We start from the raw sequence: 22,027 nt of genomic DNA, 5'->3' as shown, positions 1-22,027 counted from the left end.
GCCACCTAGTGCTGGAAGATGGAAAGGCATGATGAGAATAACTATCGGTAGCAGGATAAATCCACTTGGATATATGATACATAAATAAATAAATAAATAAATAAATAAAATGATACCATGGTAAGATTTGAGAAGATTCCATTCTATCCCATACAATGAACGTACATGTATCTGTGGAGCTGAAGAGGTAGACCTGACTCATATATTGCTGTTTATATAAGGGGGTGAGAGATAAGTACCTTGATCCACATATTAAACGTATGGCCCAGTGGGAGGCCCATATTAAAACAACATATCCCATACGTGGCCATAATCTGAAAATTGTTTGTTTAGAATTTTATTGGTAATATATGTTTGAACCTGTACGTTGATATGGCCTACAGACTAATCTATCTATCTATCTATCTATCTATCTATCTATCTATCTATCTATCTATCTTTCTTTCTTTCTTTCTTTCTTTCTTTCTTTCTTTTTCTTTCTTTCTCTATATCTATCTATCTATCTATCTATCTATCTATCTATCTACCTATCTACCTACCTACCTATCTATCTATCTATCTATCTATCTATCTATCTATCTTCTATCTATCTATCTATCTATCTATCTATCTATCTATCTATCTATCTATCTATCTTCTATCTATCTATCTATCTATCTATCTATCTTTCTCTATATCTATCATCTTTCTCCATATCTATCTATCTATCTATCTCTATATCTATCTAGCTATCTTTCTCTCTATCTCTCTCTTGTCTATCATCTACCGTGTTTCCCTGAAAATAAGACCAGGTCTTATATTAATTTTTGCTCCAAAAGATGCATTAAGGTTTATTTTCTGGTAAGGTCTTATTTTGGGGAAAATACGGTACTAAATGCATCCATCTGGCTGACAATCTTAACTGGGGCTTATTTTGGGGGTAGGGCTTATATTACGAGCATCCTGAAAAATCATGCTGACTTATTTTCCGGTTGGATCTTATTTTCAGAGAAACAGGGTATCTATCATCTATCTTCTATCTTCTATCTATCTATCTATCTATCTATCTATCTATCTATCTATCTATCTATCTATCTATCTACCTACCTACCTACCTACCTATCTATCTACTATCTATCTATCTATCTATCTATCTATCTATCTATCTATCTATCTATCTATCTATCTATCTATCTTCTATCTATCTATCTATCTACCTATCTACCTATCTATCTATCTACCTACCTACCTACCTACCTACCTACCTACCTACCTATCTATCTATCTATCTATCTATCTATCTATCTATCTATCTATCTATCTATCTATCTATCTTTTATCTATCTATCTATCTTCTATCTATCTATCTATCTATCTATCTATCTATCTATCTATCTATCTATCTACCTACCTATCTATCTACTATCTATCTATCTATCTATCTATCTATCTATCTACTATCTATCTATCTACCTACCTATCTATCTACTATCTATCTATCTATCTATCTATCTATCTATCTATCTATCTTCTATCTATCTATCTATCTATCTATCTATCTATCTATCTATCTATCTTCTATCTATCATCTACCTACCTATCTATCTATCTATCTATCTATCTACCTATCTATCTATCTATCTATCTATCTATCTATCTTCTATCTATCATCTACCTACCTATCTATCTATCTATCTATCTATCTATCTATCTATCTACCTACCTATCTATCTACTATCTATCTATCTATCTATCTATCTATCTATCTTCTATCTACTATCTATCTATCTTCTATCTATCTATCTATCTATCTATCTATCTATCTATCTATCTATCTATCTAATCTATCTATATCTATCTATCTATCTATCTATCTTCTATCTATCTATCTACCTACCTACCTACCTACCTATCTATCTATCTATCTATCTATCTTCTATCTATCTATCTATCTATCTATCTATCTTCTATCTATCTATCTATCTATCTATCTATCTATCTATCTATCTTCTATCTATCTATCTATCTATCTATCTATCTATCTATCTATCTTCTATCTATCTATCTATCTATCTATCTATCTATCTTCTATCTATCTATCTATCTATCTATCTATCTATCTATCTATCTATCTATCTATCTATCTATCTATCTACTATCTATCTATCTATCTCTATCTCTATAATATCTATATCTACCTACCTATATTTATATCTATCTAACTATTACACACACACACACACACACACACAGAGAATATGGATGATCCTAGGGAGGAAGATGGAGGGCGATTTCTAACGGTGGGCTTTGTCTTCCACTATCCCACTTGCACACCAGCCTTTCCTTCTCCTTTATCAAAACAGGGCTAGCTTTATCTGAGAAAAATAAAGCCTGATTACAGGTAGACCTCAATTTAAGACTGGTCACTTAGCAATCGTTACAAGTTACAACAGAAGCCCAAAATGGGACTTGTGACCCTGTATTCGAATTTCCAAACATCTTCCTCCTCCCCTCCCTGCAGTCACATGACTGTATTTTGGTTGCTTGGCAACCCATCCACATTTAGGGCCCTTTGCCGCACCCCAAGATCAAATGGCAATTTAGGACATTTTTGTCAGAAATCACAACTTGGCAAAAATTGCCCCATGCCAACGAAAGGGTTTGCTTAACAATCGCTGCAAAAGAAAAAAAAAGGCTGTAAAATCAGATGTTGGCGATACGGTGAGAAATACTATATGGTGATACTTTAGAATCATCACGATTTACGGCCAAAATGGTGGAATCTCTTATGGCCGTAAGTCAAGGACCAACAGAGCCATGGCTGTTTCCCCCCCCACCCCATTGTTATGAAGTTTCTGAAGGACTGTAGCAGACCAAGCTTGAATATTCTTTCCTTTTTATTTCAAAGGGCCACTGTTTATTTTCATTTTCATCCCATTCTTTTCCATCTGGTTAGCAGAGCGATAAAGTCAGGGATAAAGTCAGAAGTTTTTACATGAGTGTGGAGCGGTTAAGTTATGGTTTAACTTATTTATGAGTTAAACCTGTGTTTAAGTCATAGAATCATCTATTGCAATGTCCTTCCTGTCGAAGACTACTTCAGCTTCAATCACAACAATACAAGAGCAAACAATAGATTTAAACTTAATGTTAACCGCTTCAATCTTGATTGCAGGAAATATGACTTCTGTAACAGAGTTGTTAACGCTTGGAACACACTATGTGACTCTGTGGTCTCTTCTCAAAATCCCCAAAGCTTTAACCAAAAACTGTCTACCATTGACCTCACCCCATTCCTAAGAGGTCTGTAAGGGGTTGCATAAGAGCACAAAAGTGCCTACCGTTCCTGTCCTATTGTTTCATTATATCCAATTAATATAGTTATTACATACTGATGCGTATATATATGCTTATATATTATATAGTTACTTTCATGCTTATGCTTATATATACTGTTGTGACAAAATAAAGAAATAAATGAATGAATGAACCATCAATCAAAATCTTAACTTGAGCAAGAAATTGGAGCAAACTACCGTATTTTTCAGAGTAAAAGAAGCACATTTCCCCCCCTAAAAGAGGGTGTAAATTTGGGTGTGTCTTATACACCGAATGTAGCCCCGCCCAGCCTCTGAAACTTCTGGGGGAAAAAAAGCAAGGTGCAGAGCTCACAACCAACAAACTTGTTGCTAAAGTTCACCTCTGGGAACAGCTGATTTGGGCAGTGGTCAAATCCAAATTTTTTACTACCGGTTCTGTGGGCGTGGCTTGGCGGGCTTGGTTGGCATGGCAGGGAAAGGATACTGCAAAATCTCCATTCCCACCTCACTCTGGGGCCAGCCAGGCGTGGTATTTGCCGGTTGTCCAAACTGTTCAAAATGTCTGCTACCGATTCTCCAGAACCTGTCAGAACCTGCTGGATTTCACCCCTGGATTGAGGGTATTTCGGGAGGCCGGCCCACCTGCCAATCAGCTTTTTTCTTATTTTCCTCCCCAAAAACTAAGGTGCGTCTTCTAGTCCGAAATATACAGTACTTCCCCTTGTGGGAAAATGTGTAAAGTCTGAAGTTAAAGAGTATAACCTCAGGTTCTTAAGGGCCTCTGGTGGCGCAACAGGCTAATGCAGCCTATTATTAACAGCAGCTGCTTGCAATATTGCAGGTTCAAGTCCCACCAGGCCCAAGGTTGACTCAGCCTTCCATCCTTTATAAGGTAGGTAAAATGAGGACCCAGATTGTTGGGGGGCAATAAGTTGACTTTGTATATAGTATACAAATGGATGAAGACTATTGCTTGACATAGTGTAAGCCGCCCTGAGTCTTCGGAGAAGGGCGGGATATAAATGCAAAAAAAATAAATAAAATAATAAAATAAAATAAAATTAAGAACAAAAAATGTGCTTTAAAAAAAAAATCTTCTGAATGCATAATTTGGAAGAACAAAAAGCAAAGGCATGAGAAATCGAGGGACTTGAGGGAGGCGGTGTGTTGGACATACAAACAGGTAATAAAAATGAAACTACAGTTCGACATGACGTCCGTTAATATAAACCACAACCCCAGCTGGGAAGCATTACTTTAACCACATTTAAAAGCGGACGAGTTAATTTCATCCCTATATGGATTTTTCCCCCTAATTCATTTCCTTATTTGGAGAAGAGAAGAAAAAAAACAGGGACGCAGCTGGCAGGAGAGCATATAAAGGCAGCATACAGCTACCAAATAAATATGGCTTTTGTGTATGTGCCAGTGTACATATATTATGCGTGTTTATGTGTAGAGATATTGTTAGAAGAATTTTCTAAGCCTGAGTCACAAATAAATACAAATGGTAGCTTTGCTGGCTGAGGAATTCTGGGAGTTGAAGTCCACAAGTCTTAAAGTTGCCAAGGTTGGAGACCCCTGGCCTACATCATTAAGGAGATAGATAGATAGATATATAATGACAAGCTGGCTTTGATGTTTAAATGTGCAAGATTGAGGTACTCCTAACCTGAGCTTTGATCCTGAGGTACGTATTGAATGCATACAGGTATTCCTCAACTTACAACCCCATTTGCAAGCCCAAACGTGTGTTGCTAAGTGAGACAGTTGTTAAGTGAATTTTACTTACAACCACTTTTTCACACTTATAACCAGCATCCCTATGGTCACGTGATTAAAATTCCAGACTTTCGGCAACTGACTCATACTTACGACGGTTGCAGCATGCTGGGTGTGTGTGTGTGTGTGTGTGTGTGACGCGATCACCTTTTGTGACTTTCTGACGAGAAGTGTCAACGGGGAGTCTCATATTTTATAACAGTGGTGGGGTTCAAGTAATTTAACAACCGGTTCTCTGCCTTAATGATTTCTTCCAACAACCAGTTCGCCAAACTGCTCACAAAGTTAACAACCGGTTCTCCCGAAGTGGTGCGAACTGGCTGAATCCCACCACTGTTTTATACGTAGTTTAGCAGCATTTGGAAACTGAAAATGTGAGGTTCATTTAACAGATTTAAAAAGCTACGAAGGAAGTAAAAGAACGGCGTCTCCATTATTTCACTGCGACTGCAAACATGTGATGTCTGAATTCAAATTCTTTTAATTGACACGGAGACGTTGCAACACTGCTAACAAATTTAGAAGACAATCTCCATATGAAATCATGGACCAGAGCTTTCCTTGATGTGGTGCCTTCAAAAATAAGTTCTGGATTGCAGGACTTTAAAACCCCAGACACACAAAAGCTGTATAAAATAAGCTTTTTTATCAAAGCCCATCAGCGGAATATAATAGGCCTGCTGACTCCCATCCCAATGAGTTTGATGCAATTTATTCCCATGTGTTTCTATGGTTACAGTCTGATACGTCCGTTTGGTAAAGTTTAGAACAACGCAGAAAGACGCTTTGATCAATAACGTATTATATAATAATAATAAGAATCAGTTCGACTTAACCCACCCGTTGATTTCGCAATCGGTGGATTTCCAGGGAAAATACGGGCATATCAACTTATGTACAGGTTAAGACTGACTATGTGCACAGGAAGTTCGACGTTAACTGAACATCCGCAGCGAAGGAAGTTTTTAAATTAAAACACGGCGTTTGAAGTGGATCGGTGTGCAAAAACTCTCAGAAGAGCCTTCCAGCTGTCACTGCAAAGTGAAAAGATGTTGCTTTTGACAATCTGACACACACACACCCCTCTGCCGCTTCCACAAAGCGGAGAGCTGGTCCTTTTCGCTTCTTGACAATCGGCCGGCTTCAAAAGCAATCCCAAGTGGCAGAGATTCAGCCAGGGAGGAAAAAGGAGGCGGAAAAAAAACCAGGAATGACCTCGACCGACACAGGGGTAACAGCATTCACCGCCTTGAGAGGCCACGGAAGATCTGTAATCCACTACCTGGCTTCAACAGCATGGCATGCAGAGGTCACGACCGCGTCGTCAAAGAATCAGTCTCTGGTTGATAATTTTTCGGTTTATTTCCGCCAAGGCCACAGAAAATACAAATGCTTTTTCGTCGGAGAGATTGGCGTACATGTCCACTTCTTTTTCTTGTTTCTCTGTAAGGAGAAAAGACGCTGCATGAACCGAGTCTTTCAGCTTCTGGTCTTTGAAGTGGAAATAGGTAGGAATTGAGCCATATCAGTAAGACATGCAAGCTCAGCTCCAGCGGATTTTCGGGCCTTCTGGGCCCACCAGAAGTAGGGAAACAGGCTGTTTCCTGCCTCCAGAGGGCCTGGAGGGTGGTTGGGAAGGCCCGTTTTTCTCTCTCACCTGGCTCCAGAGCCTCTCTCTGAGTCTTGGGAGGGCAAAAACTGCCTCCCCACCCACCCACCCCCGGAGGCCAGAAACAGCCTGTTTACCAAATTCTGGTTGGACAGGAAGTGATGTTTTTTGCTGTCCCCAGCCTCCAGAGCCTCTCTAGGAGTCTCTGGAGGCTTGGGACAGCAAAAAATAAGAGAGAAAAATGGGCCTACCGGGCCATCGCGTGCCAGGAGCGGGGTGGGGAGAGTCACGCGCGCATGCACAGGGCACATAAAATTATGAGTGTGGGCATGTGCACACACAACTCCCCACACACACACACCGGCACGCAATGGCAAAAAAGTTAGCCATCACTGTCCTAGGTCCACCGGGTTGTATGGGTAACTTTTCTTTAAAATAAAATAATTTCTAAGTAAATTGCTTGACATTTTATCCTCTGTAATTTTTTTTTCTGTATTCTGAAGTCATGCATGGCAATAGCCCTTAGACTTATATATCGTTTCATAATGCTTTATAGCCCTCTCTAAGCGGTTTACGGAGTTGGCATCTTGCCCCCCAACAATCTGGGTCCTCAATTTTACCAACGGCTAAGTCAATTTTGAGCTGGTCAGGATTGAATTCCTGGCAGTGGCCCTGCAATACTACATTCTCACCACTTGCACCACCATGGCATAATTTCAATAGAGATTGAATTTGGTTTTGCGATTATACATTGGACTGGTTGCTGGCTCTAGGAAAAGCCTCAATCTTTCTTGGAAGTTAGTTTGATATTTTCTAAGACTGGGTTCAAATGGCATGATAAACAATATCGCGACTTATCAATTCAGTGACCATGGCATGCAAATGATCATTTACAGTGCAGCTTGTTGGGCAAAGCAAATGTGTCTTATTCCATAGGCCATGGTCATATCGTCCGGAGCGTCTTATAGTGCGAAAAATACTTGCTCACAGCCAATTCTTGGCGGCTTACAGATAATAAGAATACAATATAGAAAAAAATTAAAATAATTAATAAAATATAATAACCCCCACCGGCCCTCCTCGGCGACAACACACACCCAAATCAACCATTTATAATAATAACAGAGTTGGAAGGGACCTTGGAGGTCTTCTAGTCCAACCCCCTGCCCAGGCAGGAAACCCTATACCACTTCAGACAAATGGTTATCCAACATTTTCTTAAAAATTTCCAGTGTTGGAGCATTCACAACTTCTGAAGTCTAGCACTTCCACTGGTTGATTGTTCTGTCGGGAAATTTCTCCTTAGTTCTAAGTTTCTTCTCTCCTTGATTGGTTTCCACCCATTGCTTCTTGTTCTACCCTCAGGTACTTTGGAGAATAGCTTGACTCCCTCTTCTTTGTGGCAGCCCCTGAGATATTGGAACCCTGCTATCATGTCTCCCCTGGTCCTTCCTTTCATTAAACTAGACACACCCAGTTCCTGCAACCAGTCTTCATATGTTTAATGGGGTCCATCCCACTCTTGGGTTCCCCAGGCAAAACCACGTCTTCAGAGCCTTTCGAAAGAGTGGGGGCCAATTTAATTTCTAATTTATAAAACCATGGAGGTTATCTTATTTTATTTTTTTTAAAAAAATTACGGTCAACCCAACCAATAATTTTCGTTACCTTTTTCTTCATCGTGCTTTTTAGATGAAGCTGCCTTGGGCCGTCCTCTTCCTCTTCGGCTATGATCCGATTGACTGTGTGATCTGGACCTTTTCCTGTTTTCTAAGTCTTTATTTACCACTGGATTGATCTTCTCCCTTTTGACTCTCTCTGTGCGTCTTCTCTTAGCATCACTTCTGCTTTCTGTGGCAAGACATTTTCAAAACAGACAGACAGACAGACAGACAGACACACACACACACACACGTTATCAGACCTGGAACTGTTCTGAAATCTTTGCTCCTGCCTGCATTTTCTCTTTGGCTTCTTGAGCTTGACAATTAGTGGGAACACCAAGCCTGCAGGCTTTCTTTAACGCACAAAGCAGAACGTCGCCATAAATCAAGTCACCCGTTGAACCGTTCCTTATTTTTGAAGTTGGACAAACTTGTTTTTCACAAAAGACACTTTAGAGCAGTTTTTCCAGTAGAAGAAATGTTAACCTGCAGGAACCTCCAGGCTGCCAAGCCCCAAAAGAGAGGAACAAAATAAGAGAGGGGGGAAAAAACGACAACCAGAAATGTAAATTAAGAAGGTGAAAGAAAGAAGAGGTGGTGACAGGAAGAAAAGAAGATAACGAAATTCTTCTCTACCAATAAAAAAAGAGCTAGACTATAAAACAGTTTTAGAAATGGTTGGATAGTAGAGGTAGAGATTAGAAATGAGAAATGTATTACTATATAAAAATAATTGATCCAGACAATACGCTGTTCACTAAGCACTTTTATGTGTAATGTGAAAATACATAAATCAACTGCTTTCTTTTCAAAAGAAGAGCTGGACTAATGAAACAAAAAATGTCTAAGGGCATATGGAGAAGAGAGAGAGGTGATAAAGGAAAAAAGTGAAAATGAGTTTAATCAAGCCCAAGAAGAAAGGATATTTCTAAGCTTAAACGCTGATAAAGGAGAATGGTATTTTTGCACATTAATGTCTAATACAGGCAGTTCTTGACTTATGACCACAACTGAGTCCAAATTTTCTGTTGTTAAATGAGACAGTTGAGTTTTACGACCTTTTGTTTACGACCCATTTTACCACCTTTCTTGCCATAGTTGCTAACTGACTCACTGCAGTTATTAAGTTAGTAACGCAACTGTTAAAGTGAATCTGGCTTCCACATATTTTTTTTATTTGAATTTATATCCCGCACTTCTTCAAAGACTCAGGGCGGCTTACACTGTTTTTTTTTTTTAATTTGCATTTATATCCCGCCCTTCTCCGAAGACTCAGGGCAGCTTACACTATGTCAGGCAATAGTCTTCATCCATTTGTATACTACAAAGTCAACTTATTGCCCCCCAACAATCTGGGTCCTCATTTTACCTACCTTATAAAGGATGGAAGGCTGTGTCAACCTTGGGCCTGGTGGGACTTGAACCTGCAATATTGCAAGCAGTTGCTGTTAATAAACAGGCTGCATTAGCCTGTTGAGCCACCAGAGGCCCTCTTTGATATAGCTTGGCAACTGACTCATGTTTATGACGGCTGCGATGTCCTGGTGTCCCCTTTTTTGTGACCTTCGGACGAGCAAAATGCGGAAGCCAGGTTCAAGTAACAACCGTGCTACTAACTGACCGACCGCAGTGAGCTTCTGAACAACTGTGGCAAGAGAGTCGTAAAATGGGTCAAAAACTCAATTAACAACCATCAAACTGTTTGCCACGGAAACGCAGGGCTCGATTGTGGCCGTAAGTCGAGGACTACCTATATTTTCAAGCCAAACTAAACCAAGTGAATTGAAACAATACCTGCAGAGGACGGTAGCTTTTCAGAACGTTTAGCATTCAGGAGCTTGCGGCTGATAAATATATACCCACATGGACACGACTTGCACGCAACAGGAACCTTAGAAAAATACAAGAAAGGGAGGGAGGGAGATGGGAGGAAGAAAGGTTTTAATCCCTTTGTCATGAGAAACACAAGCCTAGGTGACAGGTGTATAGGAACAACGAGGAGCTGTACCGCTGAAGACTGCATGTCCTATGTCCCGTCTTGAATATTCCTTCCATAGGGGAGGGAGGGGGAGAGAAAGGCCCTGCTTGATGGAGAAGTTTTGTTTTGCATGTCAGCCCAAAGAAATGAGGAACTGAATTCCAGCTGATTTACTTCTGAATGGACAATGTGACTTTGTTGCTTGCATCCTTATGATTTATGTTGATATTGATTGCTTCCTAGTATGATTCGGTTGCTTATTTGTACCCTATGGCTATCATTAAGTGTTGTACCTTATGATTCTTGAAGAACATATCTTGTCTTTTTATGTACACCGAGAGCATTATGCACCAAGATAAATTCCTTGTGTGTCCAATCACACTTGGCCAATAAAGAATTCTATTCTATTCTATTCTATTCTATTCTATTCTATTCTATTCTATTCTATTCTATTCTATTCTATTGTCTATTCTCTTATTCTTTCTCTATTCTCTAATTCTTTCTCTATTCTCTATTCTAACCTGACAGGGCCCTCTGCAAATCATCTGCTGACACCGCACCCTCGGTGGTTATCTCCTTGACAGTAAATCAGCTGCACAATAACAAAATTACTTTTGTATGCAGTTCACATCCTTGGAGATGACCCACTCACCAGCAACCACAGTGGGACTAGATAATAATTATGCGTTTTAAATAAGAAGTGCTTTACAGCACAAACTTCCTGGATTATTTGCCTTTTTGTTTTGTTTTTTAATTGTTTCAATGGGTTGTTATTAATTTGTGTGGGGATTTTTTTTTTAAGGAAAACAAATGCAACATGAAACCTTGGAACACAAAGAAAGTTGGACTGGAAAGAAAAATGCTACAGAATTCAACATTCCTTTTAAAACTCTCCCTCTGGGTGCGTCACACACAGTATTACAACCGCAGCCAGCAGCACAACTCTTAAAACAATCTATACATTGATGAAGATCAGCCTTTGAATGGAAGATTATGTGTTCAAGTGCAGCTTGCATTTCCTCCCCCCCACACACATCCCCGCTCCCCAGAATTTCTTGCTATTAACAAAGGAGGCCATTCATTATGCAACTCAGGATAATTAAGTAGGTTGATACTCCAGAAGACCTAGTCCTAAAAATGGAGTTTGCATGAATGTTGTTAAAAAAATAATTTCTTCTGAGCAAAAAACAAACAAACAAAAAACAAAATTAGGGGACAAAAGCAATTGATGCTGCATTGCTACTTTTTTTTTTTCATAAAAAAGTTTTATTTTTACAATCATATCAAACAGCTCATCCAATGTAGTTATATACAATTAGTCGGGCTTGCCCAGTCACCACCCCCCTTTTCAACACTCTTCCCTCTTCTACCTTCTTCTACTTTCCAGACCTTCATCTCCTTCTCTTATCTACATCCTCTCCTCCCTCCACCCTACACCTTCCTTCTCCCTCTTCTACCCCTCTTCCTTCCTCTTCTCCTCTTTCCTACCTCCTACTCTCTCCTCTTTTCTCCCTCCCCACCGTTCTAAAATGGTAACTGGGCAGACCTGACCCTACATTAATTTATACATCTTCAATAATCCCTGTACACCAACCATCACTCCATCCCCTACCCTCAACCCCCAGCTGCATTGCTACTTGAGTGCCATTTTAAAACCAAACAGAGACCCAGCATTGATGAATGCAGTTTCCTCCTTGTAAAAGCTCACTGTCGGATATTAGAAGAGCATAACAGAATAAATTTCCCCATCGCGCGCCACATACAAATGTTCAGATGCAAGCTTCCAGTGGAGAACAGAGACACGATTCAGTCTTGAGCAGTTGCAGCAGTTTCTGGACAGATGCTTGGATCGCATCCCAAATCTCGCTTTTCCCAATGGCATTTTCCTTGGCCAATAACTGAAAGCTGCCATTTTCGTGAATACATTCAACCTTCAGCTGCCTTTTAAGTTGCCTTACAAGGGCTTCATTGACTTGCTCTGCTTCAGAGGGGCTTTTTGTTTATTTTATCTTTTTAATTCGCAGGTTTGATCTTAATGGATTCTGGGATCAATTACAATTTGGCTCACGTGAATGGGAAGCAGATTTTTTTTTAAAAAAAAAACAACAACATTACAAGCCCACAATTTTAGGGTATGAATCCACACACAGAGATTTCTGCCTGGTAATTTTATGTCAATGCCATTTGGTATTTTGCTTTATATACATTTTCAATCAACAGCAGTGTCTCCTGATTTTAAACATTCTTTTTTTTTTTAATAATAGGAATTGAGGGGGCAGCTTTACCTTGGAGATGAGCCTTTTTAAGTGCTGAAGAGAGCTAGTATATTTCAGTTTTGCTGAAGAGAGCATAAATCCTCCTAGCCTCCTTTTTACATTTCCGGTCTCCTTAGCTACAGAACAATCCTACTTCACAGGATTTTATTTTTATTGAACAAGACGACGACGTTAAATATAGAAATAATGTAATAGCAGCTCCTGGCTTCTTTCTGAAGGCGGGGTTTGCTACAATGCCAAGAAATGTATATGAACACTCCTGCATCACAAAGAATTCTCATATATTTATCTTTATATATCTATATCTATCTATCTATGTTTTCTGAGGTTTTCACGGGTGTTTGTATGTAGGTCTTTAGTTGTTTGGGTTTTCTCCCGTGTAAAATTGGAAGTGTCTTGGCGACGTTTCGACGAAGTCTCATTCGTCATCTTCAGGCTTCAGCTTCGTGCTTCTGGGAGCAATGTGTGATCAAACAGCTGCGATCACACATTGCTCCCAGAAGCACGCTGAAGCCTGAAGATGACGAATGAGACTTCATCAAACGTCGCCAAGACACTTCCAATTTTACACGAGAAAACCCAAACAACCAAAGACCTACATACATACATACATACATACATACATACATACATACATATATATATATATATATATATATCTTTATCTTGACATTGAATACCTCTCCCAGGAATTCTTAAAAATTACTGACTTGGAAGCAGTGGTGAAATCTGAACCGGTTTATTACCTGTTCGTTGGCTGTGCATGCGCGCACGTGCACCAAAAGCAAGGTGTGCATGCGCAGGCACAGTGCACACCAAAAGGAGGAATGGTGTAAATAGCACAGCGCACAGGGGTGATCAGCTGTAGCGTGCGATCTTTTTTTTTTACTTTTAAAAGCACTTTTTTACAACATATTTGGTCGAATAGGTTGTTAAAAAAATGCTTTTAAAAGTAAAAGAAAAGGCTCTGATGATCACGCGACTCAGCTGGGATTGTCAGAGCCACTTTTTTTACCTTTTAAAAACATTTTTTAAAAAAAAACAAAACATTACAAGCCCACAATTTTAGGATATGAATCCACACACAGAGATTTCTGCCTGGTAATTTTATGTCAATGCCATTTGGTATTTTGCTTTATATACATTTTCAATCAACAGCAGTGTCTCCTGATTTTAAACATTCTTTTTTTTTTAATAATAGGAATTGAGGGGGGCAGCTTCACCTTGGAGATGAGCCTTTTTAAGTGCTGAAGAGAGCTAGTATATTTCAGCTTTGCTGAAGAGAGCATAAATCCTCCTAGCCTCCTTTTTACATTTCCGGTCTCCTTAGCTACAGAACAATCCTACTTCACAGGATTTTATTTTTATTGAACAAGACAATGACATTAAATATAGAAATAATGTAATAGCAGCTCCTGGCTTCTTTCTGAAGGCGGGGTTTGCTACAATGCCAAGAAATGTATATGAACACTCCTGCATCACAAAGAATTCTCATATATTTATCTTTATATATCTATATCTATATCTATATCTATATCTATATCTATATCTATATCTATCTATCTATCTATATGTTTTCTGATGTTTTCACGGGTGTTTGTATGTAGGTCTTTGGTTGTTTGGGTTTTCTCCCGTGTAAAATTGGAAGTGTCTTCGCGACATTTCGACGAAGTCTCATTCGTCATCTTCAGGCTTCAGCTTCGTGCTTCTGGGAGCAATGTGTGATCAAACAGCTGCGATCACACATTGCTCCCAGAAGCACGAAGCTGAAGCCTGAAGATGACGAATGAGACTTCATCGAAACGTCGCCAAGACACTTCCAATTTTACACGGGAGAAAACCCAAACAACCAAAGACCGACCGACCGACCGACCGACTGACCTACCTATCTACATACATACATACATACATACATACATACATACATACATACATACATACATATATATATATCTTGACATTGAATACCTCTCCCAGGAATTCTTAAAAATTACTATGACTTGGAAGCAGTGGTGAAATCTGAACCGGTTTATTACCTGTTTGTTGGCTGTGCATGCGCGCGCGCGCACCAAATGCAAGGTGTGCATGCGCAGGCACAGTGCATGCCAAAAGGAAGCATGGGGTAAGTAGAACAGCGCACACGGAGGCGGGGGTGATCAGCTGTAGCGTGCAATCTTTTTTTTTTACTTTTAAAAGCATTTTTTACAACCTATTTGGCGGAATAGGTTATTAAAAATGCTTTTTAAAGTAAAAAAAAAAGGCTCTGGCGATCATGCGGCTCAGCTGTGATTGTCAGAGCCTCTTTTTTTACCTTTTAAAAACATTTTTTTAAAAGAAGCGGGAAGCGGGCGACCGGGCATTGGGTGGGCATGGGTGGGCATGGATTTTTGCTACCGGTTCTCTGAACCACCTGCCGCCATCGCTACTGGATCAGCCGATCCGGTCCGAACCGGGCGCATTTCACCCCTGCTTGGGAGGGATATTTTGATTCCAGTTTCCCCAAGCAGTACAGCAGTTTATGATCTGATATTTCAGAAAAAGAAACAATGGTAGGATTTTTCACAAATTAAAAAAACACCCCCAAAACCTTTTCATCACAAGAGCTATAAATAGCTCCTCGGAGGCTTTCAAGAACACAGGAGCAAAAACAGCATGAGCTGCTCGGAAGAATTAGCTTATAAAGCATTAAAACAAGGCCTTGGGGGGGACGGTTAAATAAAGCAAAACTCCTCCGTGACACATTTATACCACAGCAAAAAGCTCTCTGATTTTGCTTTCTTTGGTTATCATCCAAGACACCATACACACACACACACACACACACACACACACACACACACACAGAAGGCAAATTTGTTTAGGTTGGAAACACTATTTCATGCTCAGTTTAACATATCAACTTTGGTAAAGGTCTGCAAAACACACACACACACACACAAAAGAAGACATGTCACAAAAATGCACATGCAAAGCCATAAAATGTAATTGTCTTATGAGAGCAGTACAAATTGTGCTTTTCCGGGAACAAAACACTCTCCAATTTTGGTGGGAATATGAACCTTGCTTTGTATTACAACCTTGAAGATTAGCGCAAGTACGGTCTGTCAGTCACTGCCAACTTCACATCCGCTCCAAAACCTCACCACTTAAATTGATCAAGGGCAGGTTTCTTCCTCCTAAGGAGTCCAGTGGCACTGGGCTGTCATTCCTTGATGAAAGGAAGATCAGCCTTTGCTCATATATGTTGTTCCGAGTTAAGTGATTATTCTGGTCTGGGCAGGGGGTTGGACTAGATCAGGGGTCGGCAACCTTAAACACTCAAAGAGCCATTTGGATCCATTTCCCACAGAAAAGAAAATACCGGGAGCCACAAAACCCTTCCTGTGCCTATTTCCTGAGCAGCCACAAAACAAGCATATGTAGTTGAATTCTGTTTTCTTCTGAAACTTTTCTTTTCTTGAATTTATCCTTCGTTGGCCTACCGGGAGTCAAAAAGGTCAATAAATCGTGTGCCAGCAGGTGTCGCACATTGGCGGTTGGAGCCGCAGCAGAGGGATAAAAGAGCCACATGCGGCTCCAGAGCCGCGGGTTACTGACCCCTGGACCAGATGACCTACAACTCTGGTATTAACAGCAGCTGCTTGCAATTACTGCAGGTTCAAGTCCCACCAGGCCCAAGGTTGACTCAGCCTTCCATCCTTTATAAGGTAGGTAAAATGAGGACCCAGATTGTTGGGGGCAATAAGTTGACTTTGTATATAATATACAAATGGATGAAGACTATTGCTTGACATAGTGTAAGCCGCCCTGAGTCTTTGGAGAAGGGCGGGATATAAATGCAAATTTTAAAAAAAAGTATAATTTGGTCTGCATTCCTGGAGAGGGTGATGGATTCTGGGATGGACCTTTAGGTGCTGCGGTATTTTGGTACCCTGAATCGAGTATACTGATAGTCCTCAACTTACAACCACAATTGAGCCCAACATCTATGCTGCTAGGTAAAACATTCGTTAACCGAGATTTGCCACCTTTTTACGACTTTTCTGGCTGCATTTGGTTAAGTGAGTCACCTGCAGTTTGTAATACAATTGTTAAGTGAATTGTCAATTTCCCGTTGACTTTGCACGTGATAAGGTTGCAAAAGGAGATGGGCATGGCTTCAGGACACTTGCAACCGTCACAGATATGAAGCGGTTGTCAAGGATCTGAGTGTAAATCCCATGACCAGGAGGAGGCTGCCATGGTCGTTAAGTGTGAAAAACGGTCCTAAGTCCCTTTTTTTCAGTGGCGTTGTAACTTTGAACAGTCACTAAATGAACTGGTATAAGTCGAGGACTACCTGTGTTTGAGGAACCTTGCAAAAAAATAAATAAAAGAAAGCTTTTCTATTCTATTCTATGTGTAGCTAACAAGGTGTTGTATTTTTATCATTAAACAGAGAACTATGTAATACTTTTAAGTCCAAATAAAATGCGCCACAACATAATGGGTATTCTTCCAATTTTCAGAACTTTTTGGCTAATTTCACCCATCCAGTTTATTAATAAGTCTTCACATCCTTAGCAAACTTAGTTGGACCACGTTAGCGTTACATATCACTTGAATCCTGGGTACCAGTTAGGAGAGGACACTAAAACTGCAATCTTCTCTTTGTTGATTCCACCTTATATCTTTGATTGATGTAGTTCTCCTGGAATTTATTTATTTTTTTTGACTGTTTTACTCCTGCTTTCATTTTACTTTACATCCTGCATCTGGAAACCCCCAAAACATTTTCTGACATGTTGAATGGTTCTAATAAAGTATTATTAATAAATAAATATTATAAATTATTCAATTGCAATTTGGGGGCTTTTTTTAAAAAAAAAGAAACAGACTGATATGACATATTGTTGTATGTTTTGAAAACTGCCAATAATACTGTTATTATTGGCATTTTTCAAAACCTACAAAAATAAGTCATATCAGTCTGCTTTTTTTAAAAAAGCCCCCAAATACTGTAAGATGTGTAACATTCCCTTTAAAAGGTACTCTTATCTCTCTCCCCCCCCATTTACTTAATGTTAATGGGGGAGAGAGAGATAAGAGTACTTTTTAAAGGGAATGTTACATATCTTACAGTATTACTAATTGCTAAAAGGACACAGGGATAAAAACAGCTTCAGCCTTAGCCAACGGATGACGCCAATGCAGGAATGAAACTGCACGTAGAATAAAAATTGCCCATTACAGCAATAATCTCCACCTCATCTTAAGGCGTCCTTTAGATTCCTCAGTCCTTCATTAGGCCATTAACAAAATGCAGCAACCACACTGTAGGATAATTAAGCAGTTAAGCTGGCAGGAATGTAAAAAAAAAAAGTAGCAGCAGTTTTATAATGCACAATTGTATGCATATTTAATGTGTGTGTGTGTGTGTGTGTGTGTGTCATTTTCCCCCCAGTCTGGCATAGGGAGATCTTAAAAGGTAAAATGGTATTTTCATTGCTGTTTATCATCATTGAAGGTAAGAGTTATTAGTCACAGGGTAAGATGTAACCATTTAAGCTTTATTTTGATTCCCTGTTAAAGCTGCAATTGGTACCCATCTTTTGTGTCTTTGGGAAATAAAAGCTACAGCCATGCCCTGAGTGAAATACATTTCTTTATTTAGCCTGAGTCTCTCAAGCACTCAAGCTTTATTGGATTTCCTCACATGATAGCATTATCACAGGAAAAAAAAGTTTCTCTCTCTCTTCCATTTCCTCTCTGCCAAGGATTATATATATCGAGCTCTTTTTGGGGGGGTTTTCCCCAGCTAGTAAACTCCAAATACTTTCCCTGACAGGGGAAGTATTTCAGTGTGCATGACAGGATCGGGTTTCAAGTTCAAATATAATCAGAATGAGAAATAAAACATTTTCGAGGCAAGAGCCTTGTAAAATAAATTAAAACTGCAAAACTGCCTCTCGTGGGGGGGATAAGCAAAAAGGGAGACTTTAGGGGCCGTGAAATACCACCTCATCAATCAAAGCCAAAATTTCTGAATGGTTTCTTGTACAGTAGCAACGTACAGTTGGGCCTGTAGCACAAGATCAGTTGGGCCTGAAGCACACACACACAAAAAGCCTTCAACCTTACCACAGCAAACAACTTTGCAATACAGCTACTATTGTTTTATGCACTATCTTTGTAAAATGTGTAAACACGTGAGCATGTACAATAGGGCAGGGTTCTCCAACCTTGGCAACTTTAAGACTTGTGGACTTCAACTCCCAGAACTCCTCAGCCAGCTTTGCTTGTGGAGTTGAAGTCCACAAGTCTTAAAGTTGCCAAGGTTTGGACCTCCTTACTTAAACATATAAGTGTTCAAACACCGGGATAGATTCCTTGCTTTTTAGATTGTCCTCAACCTAATTTCCTTCAAACATTTCACAATTACAGTTTCCAGGAACAGTAATTTCCCAGAATTTCCCACAAAGCAATCTAACTTACAGGAAATTCTTCCACTGTAGAAATACTTTGCCCACCAGATAAAACTTTCTTGTTCGATGAAGCCTGGAGCTGAAAGAACTTAAGATGGCTTACCTTTTAGCAAATACCTCGTGGATATCAAAAAAACAACACAACCAGTAAAGGGGCACAAAACACTGAAACTAAACAACTCAATTTCAACCTATGCAAGGCTGCTTGAATCAAGCAAAGGGATTTTTACACACCGCAAATTGCTGGCGGCCACCTGATATTTAAGAAAGAAATGTTGCAATCATGCTGTCCATTAACATGAACAGACCGAAGATGCTTCCTAAGGAAGTCCTTGACTTACTACGGTTCATTTAGTGACTGTTCAAAGTTACAACAGCACTGGGGGAAATAAGTGACATATGACCGTTTTTTCGCACTTAAGACCACTGCAGCATCCCCACGGTCATGTGATCAAAATCCAGCCGCTTGGCCACTGATTCATCCTTAGGACGGCTGCTGTGTCCTTGGAGGTCACGTGATCGAATTTTGCTACCTTATGGCAAGCAAAGCCAATGGGAAAGTCAGATTCACTTAACAACCATCTAATTCACTTAACAGCTGCAGCAATTTACTTAACAACTGTGGCAAGAAAGGTCTTCAAACGGGGCAAAATTCACTTAATAAATGTCTCACTTAGCAACAGAATATTTGGGCTCAATTGTGATTGTAAGGCGAGAGCTACCTGTATTATGCTTGCACAGCCTTGTTCTCAGAATTTTATGGGAGCCCAGATATTGTATCATCTGCCACATAAAACTGCCCGGAATTCTTTTAAGGTTTTGCCTCTCTTTTTTCTCCTATCATGGAAAACCATCAAAGACAGAAAAAACAGTTGAAAACTCTCACAGCAGTATCAAGGCTCATTTACTTAAGTACCCTGTCCTCCCCAGCAGCTAACCTGATGCCAAGAGGAAACAGAATTATAGAATAGAGATGCATGCAAGTTCTTTTCCAAATCACACTATTTAGCTGAAGCGATACTGTATTATATTTTTAAATAAAGGTAAAATGTCAAACTCTACTAGGTTGGCTGCATAAGTAACTTTCCAAGTTTTAAAAACGTATTTTTAAACAACCAAAATAAAGAACTGTATCATTTTAAACATCCAAAACACAAGACTTTGAAAGAGATACTTTTTGCGTTGATTTCTGGGGACTGATTGGAAAAGCCCCTCCATTTTCTTGGCATGATTTTTAGAAGCGGTTTGCCAATGCCTCCTTCCTAGGGCTGAAGGGAGTGACTGGCCCAAGGTCACCCAACTGGCTCTGTGCCCATTGGTTTGTAGCCAGATGCTTTTAACGATTATACTAAACTGGCTCTCAAGTATTTACTTATACTAAAACAAAAGTACATGGAATGATTCATTAGAACCATTTTTCCAGCACTCTCATTTCCTCAAAATGCCTTTCTGCCATTGTTTCACGACAAACAAATCCTAGAGTTTGCTTTATGTAGATCAGGGATTAAAAATATATAAGCTTTAAGTTAAACAGCCTCTAAATGGAAAATCAGAAGATTGCTTATCTGCAAAAAACAGTATAAACAAAGGGGATCCCCCCCCCTCGCTCAACACATTAACTAACAGCAGGCTGGTGACTGTAAAACTGACATATTTTTGTCCAAGGGATGGTAACGAATCTAAAGCTTATTAATACCACAAAAAATGGGTGGGGGCGGGAAAACATTTACAGGAAGCATGGTAATAACAGCGAAGATTAAAATCATCTATATTTCAGAGTATATGCTGATCTAAAACTGTACTGTCAGCTATACTGGCAATTTTCTAATTCTTGCCCTGTATGCAAATCTTCACGCAATTTCTGAATCAGCATGCAAATAATTACCCGAGGAAGCAAGTCCCCATCAAGGAGAATTAATGTCACCCAGCCTTTTTCCCAGATCAAACACACCTGCAGGGATCATCATTGAGGCCTTTATCCAGAATTTATCTCCCACCCCAAATTCTTTGCAAAATATTGCAAAGCAGGGCTGGAAAACCAAGGCAACTGATTTGCAGCTTCTCCAACCCGGCGCCCGCCAGAGGTGTTCCAGCTCTTAACAAGCCTGAGCCAGGAAGGGCTAATTATTTTTTTTTTTTTGCAAAACATCAGGCTGAAAAAAAAAAGGAAAAAAAACCTCTTGATTTACAGCCTTGTGCCTAACCTGGCTAGGGCTTTGCCTCCCAGCTTTACAAGCGCCAACCCTTTACCTATCCTGAGTAGCATTTGGAAAAGGGGCAAAAAAAGAAGTGCTTTGGGGAGGGGATTCACAGCAGGGACCCCAGCCAGAAGCACCCAGGGTGAGGTGCAAAGGAGCAGGCATCCTCGCCCTGCCCACGGCACCTGGGCAGACCACGAGGGCGATACACCTGTATGGGACAGGTGTGATGTCCCAAGCAGGAGGATGGCCAAAGCCGCAAGGAGAAGGGAAAGAGCAGCGACGGGACAGCCAGCCTCCCTGAAACAGGGACGACGGTGAGGCTCTCACCTGCTGGTCGCACTCGGGGCAAGATTTGGTAGCCATCTTCACTTTTTTAGCCCGGCCGGCAGACATGCTTCCGCCCAGCTCCGTGGCTGCGCGCCGACTGCGGGCGAAGAGCGGCGGCGGAGCGCGCGCGAGCTCGCCCGCCCCGCCCACCTCCCTGGAACGCGGCCCTCGCGCCCGCCGCAGCCAATAGGAAACGGCCGCTCGCGAGCGCCCCTTCCTTTATTTCTATCAGCGTCTCCTTTTCTTAATTTCTTCCCCCCCCCCCAAACACAGATACACACCTCCCGACGACGAACGGGCCGCGCATGCGTACGTGACGCCGCCCTCGAGGTCGGGTTTGGTGTGTTTTTTTTCCCCCCTTTCCAAAGGCCGGAATACAAACCCGAAACCGTTGGGGAAAGCCAAGCCTCGCCCGCGAGCGAGTCCG

The 22,027-nt window shown here is 40.4% G+C and overlaps 1 protein-coding gene across 1 annotated transcript; it reads right to left on the bottom strand.

The window, feature by feature from the left end:
- Positions 1-5,539: 5,539 nt before the first annotated feature.
- C12H16orf87 (chromosome 12 C16orf87 homolog) lies at positions 5,540-21,757 on the bottom strand. The gene is made up of 4 exons (XM_058155359.1): positions 21,601-21,757; positions 10,149-10,245; positions 8,359-8,541; positions 5,540-6,524 (listed from the first exon to the last, which is right to left on the bottom strand). Exons 1-4 carry the CDS (start codon positions 21,664-21,666, stop codon positions 6,406-6,408), a joined length of 465 nt encoding a protein of 154 aa, XP_058011342.1. The 5' UTR covers positions 21,667-21,757; the 3' UTR covers positions 5,540-6,405.
- Between the last annotated feature and the right edge of the window lie 270 nt (positions 21,758-22,027).

Source organism: Ahaetulla prasina, chromosome 12 (genome assembly GCF_028640845.1).
Source record: "Ahaetulla prasina isolate Xishuangbanna chromosome 12, ASM2864084v1, whole genome shotgun sequence".
Lineage (NCBI taxonomy): Eukaryota > Metazoa > Chordata > Lepidosauria > Squamata > Colubridae > Ahaetulla > Ahaetulla prasina.
Note: the sequence above shows the minus strand (reverse complement) of the source record. Positions and strands in the feature narration are given on the sequence as shown.

Bases quoted from the DNA above. Each gene is read 5' to 3' on its own strand.
- C12H16orf87 (XM_058155359.1), bottom strand. From the start codon at position 21,666: ATGTCTGCCGGCCGGGCTAAAAAAGTGAAGATGGCTACCAAATCTTGC. The intron at 10,246-21,600 runs GTGAGAGCCTCA...TATTTTTCTAAG, and splicing joins GCCCCGAGTGCGACCAGCAG to GTTCCTGTTGCGTGCAAGTC. The intron at 6,525-8,358 runs GTAACGAAAATT...TTCTCCTTACAG, and splicing joins AAAGCACGATGAAGAAAAAG to AGAAACAAGAAAAAGAAGTG.